The following is a 2,546-nucleotide window of genomic DNA, read 5'->3' on the forward strand; positions in this document are numbered from 1 at the left end:
GGCAGCTACAACCACTGTACGACGAGTACGCGGTTGTTACAACTGACAATTATGATGATGTGCTGCATAAAGTTGCTCCATGATTCAGTTGGTACAACATTCGATATATCGAAGTAAATTTTCTCTACAGATCATGCTGCTCTTAAGGCTGTCGAAGAGTTTTCAGCAGCCTTATGGGTACTGTCCCGGCAAACGGCTGTCCAAACTTTTGCTACGGAGACTGGGTCTTTCATGAGTCCCTGCATCATATCACAGGACTTCTAAGAACGGGTTGTAATATTATTACACTGGTTTCATCGTTTTTACTGGGTCATCACAATTTTAGGTATGCAATTTACTTGCTGTCATGGTCGATAAACATTATTTACCCTAGGGAGATGAACACGCTCTCCTTGATTAGTTATTCTGAGGCAGAACTACTCTATTCATAAAACAGGCATCGGAAATCTTTCTTGTTTTATACACTTGCTCAAAAAGAAACCAGCCAGAACTTGAATTGTCTCCCTGATTTTTCCATACACACAAAAAAATTACAACAGCAGTCAAATATTTGTATCATTTTGTGCCAAGGTGGCTGGCTCTAACAAAACTACATTAAACTTTGCTTGAAATGACTGTTCATCTGAGTGAAACGGTTTACTGTTATTGAAAAGAAAATTTTATGCAACAAGTTCGAGTTGATTTTTCAGCAGGAGAGCCGAGGAGTGAGTAAGTTACTGCACTGGTTGTTTGAAGCATTTGAAAGGCATAGCTTGGTATCCGGTGCAATTAATTCCAAAGTACATGTTCCCTGACTAAGAGTTGCAGCAGTATTTCACTAAGTGGGTTTAGCACACTTGTCACTCTAAGTTATTGTCCGAATATGTTGCTAGCTTCCACATGTTTATATCAGTGTAGAAGGTCCTAAGTAGGCTTGTCCACACCGGACGTTGATCGTATGGTGGCGAAACACTTGCCGATCCACCGTTTCAGCAACAAATATACCCAAATCAGCTACCAATTTTTATGCATCTGGAGAACAGTGTAGATACAGTTAGTAGCGCATTGTTATTAAGGCTACCAGTTTTAGCATACATCAAATGTGCATTGCTAGCTCCCACATGGCTTGGGTAGGTAATTAGGTAGTGTCAATTATTGAGGAAGCACGTACGGTCTTGAAACAAGCCGGACGCATAGACTGACCCATCCGTGCAGTGAAGACATTCAGCTAGCGGATGGTAAATACACCCTATGCTACCAAGGTACGTTATGAATTCGCTTCGCTTTCGTTGTAGTAGGTATCTTGGCCTAGCTCCGTCGTCAAAAAGTCGGATAAATTAAGAGGCGAGTGAACACGAACGTGCAGAGGACCAGCACAACGAGAAGCTCAACGATCCATTCTTCCAGGCACCGCTTTAAAGGAAATACGTGGGCTGCGGAAATACTCAAGTCGCCACTGTGTTTTCGTCCTTACGTCCACCCTACCCGTGCGGTGTCCAATCTGGGTTCGGATAAGCAGGCAGGTGTGGACATGAGACTGTTCACCCTGCATTTCTGCCCGGAAAGCACCGTGCTTCTCAGCCACACTTGTGTCGATGTCGGTGTAGCATAAATCTGATTGGTCGCTTCAGTTGATAACCTTTGGCAGATGATTGGCTGAGCGGAGCGGACGCACAGGACGAAAGTGACGTGCTCCTGACACGTCAATTTTCAAGCGCCAATCGTCGTATGATTCCCGGAGCGATGCAGACGCCATGCTGACGACTAAAACGCCTTCATTCGAGTTATAGCTGCTGCGCTAGATGTAACTCGATGGGAGACAATACGTTTGTGTCTCTGTCTGAATTTGTTCAAGTTCCCACGTCCACAGACGTCTCAAATGCATCGTCAACTTTGGAAGACCCACTTGCATTCACTGAGGATCTGGGTTCATCGTATTTGGCCTCCCTTCCGTACTTCAACGAATTTCCCTCGAACACAGGTCTGGACACCTCTCCACCTGTAGGTAGAACGACAAACCAAGCGAGGTTTTCATTCACGGCCAACACGGAGCCTTCAGCAGCGGTTTCCGATAATATCGATAATTATGGACAAGAAAATGATGGAGCTAGCAAGAACGATAGCGGCTTCAGTTCATGGACTGGTGCATCAGATTCACAACAAAAGTTCTCCCCAACACTCATGAGGCTTGATTCTGAACCTCGTGCTCTGCAGAACTCTACAGCCTCCGAGACAAACAACCTCGTTGCACGAAACCGGGTGTCACTGATTCCCGAAACTAACTTCTGCCCTCCCACCACGAATTCGTTCTCCCAATTACCAGACTTAAGTGGACTGTCCTGTGTGAACGCTGTAAACGAGGAACTGCACGACCGTATGTTTGTGCACACTCTCGATTTTGAACACTTCCCGAATATTCCGGTCGGGTTACATCCTGCGGATCAGGATTGTTTGCAAAGGAATGGTGGAGACTTACCAACCAGCACCAACCACCTCCATCCTTCCCATTCAGCTGCTGACCCTATGGCAGCTGTAACTGTGAGACCTGATCATATCAGTCAGGCAAC

At 45.6% G+C, this 2,546-nt stretch overlaps 1 protein-coding gene across 1 annotated transcript in view; it reads left to right on the forward strand.

Annotated features, from left to right (window-relative positions):
• Positions 1–1,791: 1,791 nt before the first annotated feature.
• T265_05601 (hypothetical protein) overlaps positions 1,792–2,546 on the forward strand; it is a gene marked incomplete at both ends in the record, with an annotated part of 27,705 nt that continues 26,950 nt past the window's right edge. Inside the window, one exon of the mRNA XM_009170653.1 lies at positions 1,792–2,517. Coding sequence (XP_009168917.1) covers positions 1,792–2,517 — 726 coding nt within the window. The remainder of the gene's footprint in view (positions 2,518–2,546) is intronic.

This window comes from Opisthorchis viverrini (genome assembly GCF_000715545.1).
Source record: "Opisthorchis viverrini unplaced genomic scaffold opera_v5_107, whole genome shotgun sequence".
NCBI lineage: Eukaryota > Metazoa > Platyhelminthes > Trematoda > Opisthorchiida > Opisthorchiidae > Opisthorchis > Opisthorchis viverrini.